The sequence below is a fragment of the Metopolophium dirhodum genome, chromosome 9 (assembly GCF_019925205.1).
Source record: "Metopolophium dirhodum isolate CAU chromosome 9, ASM1992520v1, whole genome shotgun sequence".
Lineage (NCBI taxonomy): Eukaryota > Metazoa > Arthropoda > Insecta > Hemiptera > Aphididae > Metopolophium > Metopolophium dirhodum.
Window position 1 is genome coordinate 668098 of NC_083568.1, and position 2323 is coordinate 670420.

General features: G+C 31.6%; 1 protein-coding gene across 1 annotated transcript; it reads left to right on the plus strand.

Annotated features, from left to right (window-relative positions):
* Positions 1-330: 330 nt before the first annotated feature.
* Positions 331-1079, plus strand: LOC132952672 (uncharacterized). The gene has a single exon (XM_061025024.1). The coding sequence runs from the start codon at positions 333-335 to the stop codon at positions 1071-1073; it is 741 nt and encodes a 246-aa protein (XP_060881007.1). The 5' UTR covers positions 331-332; the 3' UTR covers positions 1074-1079.
* The last annotated feature ends 1244 nt before the right edge of the window (positions 1080-2323 follow it).

Consider the following 2323-nt stretch of genomic DNA (forward strand, 5'->3'; position numbering starts at 1 on the left):
AGACCGCTTTCGTCTCAAGATATTATAAAATATATCGGAAAGTTGAAAATCAATCATTTCCGTGGTGTCTTTTCACGTGATAACTTACCTAAAAAACCACATACGATTGAATGTGGTATATTAAACTTGGATACATCTTCAGGCGACGGAAGCCATTGGGTAGCGTTTTATAAAAATAAGGACAAAGTTGTATATTTTGATAGCTTTGGTGATTTACCACCACCAATTGAATTACAACATTATTTCAGACAGTTCAAAATAGTATACAACTATTCCAACTATCAAGACTTCAATACATTTAACTGTGGTCATTTATGTCTTGAATTCTTGCAATGCATGAATCTATTACATTAAATCTAACTGGAAATTCAACTGTATTGTCGGTAAATTATTTTCCATCTCTAAACGTTTACGAGGATTCAGAAATAGCTTTGTTATCTTTGCAAACGTGCAATTCATTTCCAAATATTATAAATCCAACTAATAACCGGCTGAGAATAAAATCAATTCCTCCAGATAGAATAGCAAAAATTCAATTTTTTGTACCAGCCGAATGCCGTGACATAGAAGATATTAACAAATATATGGTAGAAGAGTTATCTCAAGTTAATAAAGTCTACGGAACAAAGCTGACATTCAGTGTACGTATTGATCCTGTCGATTTTAGAACGTATATAAAATGTAATGGAATACTAAACTTTGAGCATCCGTATAGTATAGCACCTGTTTTTGGGTATAGAAAGAAAGTTTGTGGACCGTTTCATGAAGAACATCGATCGGATAAAGCTGCAAATTTAAACACAATTAATTCTATAAAAGTAATGTGTAATATAGCACATGGGTCATTCAACAACCAACTTCAAAACCATTCGATATATGAGTTTTTCCCAAGTGGGAGAAGAGGAACAAAGGTTGTTCAATCTCCGGTAAACCTTATATATTACAGATTAAACAAAACAGATATTAATTCAATTACTGTTCAGTTAGTTGACCAAAACAATAATCCAATTGACAATTTTAACGAAACGTTAACAGTTGTTCTGCATATTAAACGTCACGGATCTCATCATTAAATTTATATCTTAGATTTTGTAATGTATGAGTCAGTTACTTTAAGTTTAACTGGGAATGCTACCATATTATCTGTAAATTATTTTCCACCTATAAACCTTTACGAGGACTCAGAAATAGCTTTGTTATGTTTACAGTCATTTAATTCGTTTCCAAATATTAATGATAATAATAATAAATTTTCTATACAAGTAGCTGAGAATGAAAACAATAATGATCCTATGATATGTTTTATTACATTGGAAGAGGGTTGTTATGAAATTGAAGATATTAAGCAACGAGTTAAGAAGCAAATAGATGACTATAATAGTAAAAACTTAACCAATTTAACATTCGACATTACAGTTGATCCTAACGATTTCAGATCATATATAAAATGTAATGGGATACTACACTTTGAGCATCCGTATAGTATAGCACCTGTATTCGGTTTTGAAAAACGAGTATATAAGCCACACAATGAAATTCTTCGATCGGAAAAAGCTGTAAATTTAAACACAATTAATTCTATAAAAGTAATGTGTAATATAGCTCAAGGATCATTCAACAACCATCTTCAGAGTCATTCGATTTATGAGTTTTTCCCAAGTGAAAGGACAGGGTTGAAAGTAATTCAGTCACCACCAAATTTAATATATTACAAATTGAATAAAACAAATATTGATTCGATAACCGTTCAGTTAGTTGATCAAGATCATAATCCGATTGATAATTTTGGTGAGGCATTGACAATTGTGTTGCATATTAAACGTTACGGATCTTGAGATGGGTTTAAAATTCAATATAAACCCACTACTTCGGATCAGTACAACTAGTCATAAGACTAAAGTGCTACCAGCAACATCAAATCAAATAAAAAAATTGACGGTGAAGAATAAAAAAATTTTACAAGCTTTGGGTTATCAATTAAAGCAGAATGCCTGAAAGTGATATTTTGGATATAACTTCACAGTACGAAACGGATTCTAAAATTACAAAAATTGAATATCATTCATACGCACCGTATACAACATCATTTAATAATAATGATGAAATACGTATATCGATCCAGCAAACGGATGTCTATCCATATCTACACGAAAGCTTTATTTTTTTGGAAGGAATAATTACTGATGCTACCAAAGTGAAACTAACTAATAACGGTTACTCTTACCTTTTTGAGCAAATACGGTTGGAAATCAATGGGATAGAAGTAGATAGCACGCGTGTTCTTGGAATCACTAGCTCGTTGAAAGGTTACTTATCCGGTACG

Bases quoted from the DNA above. Each gene is read 5' to 3' on its own strand.
- LOC132952672 (XM_061025024.1), top strand. From the start codon at position 333: ATGCATGAATCTATTACATTAAATCTAACTGGAAATTCAACTGTATTG.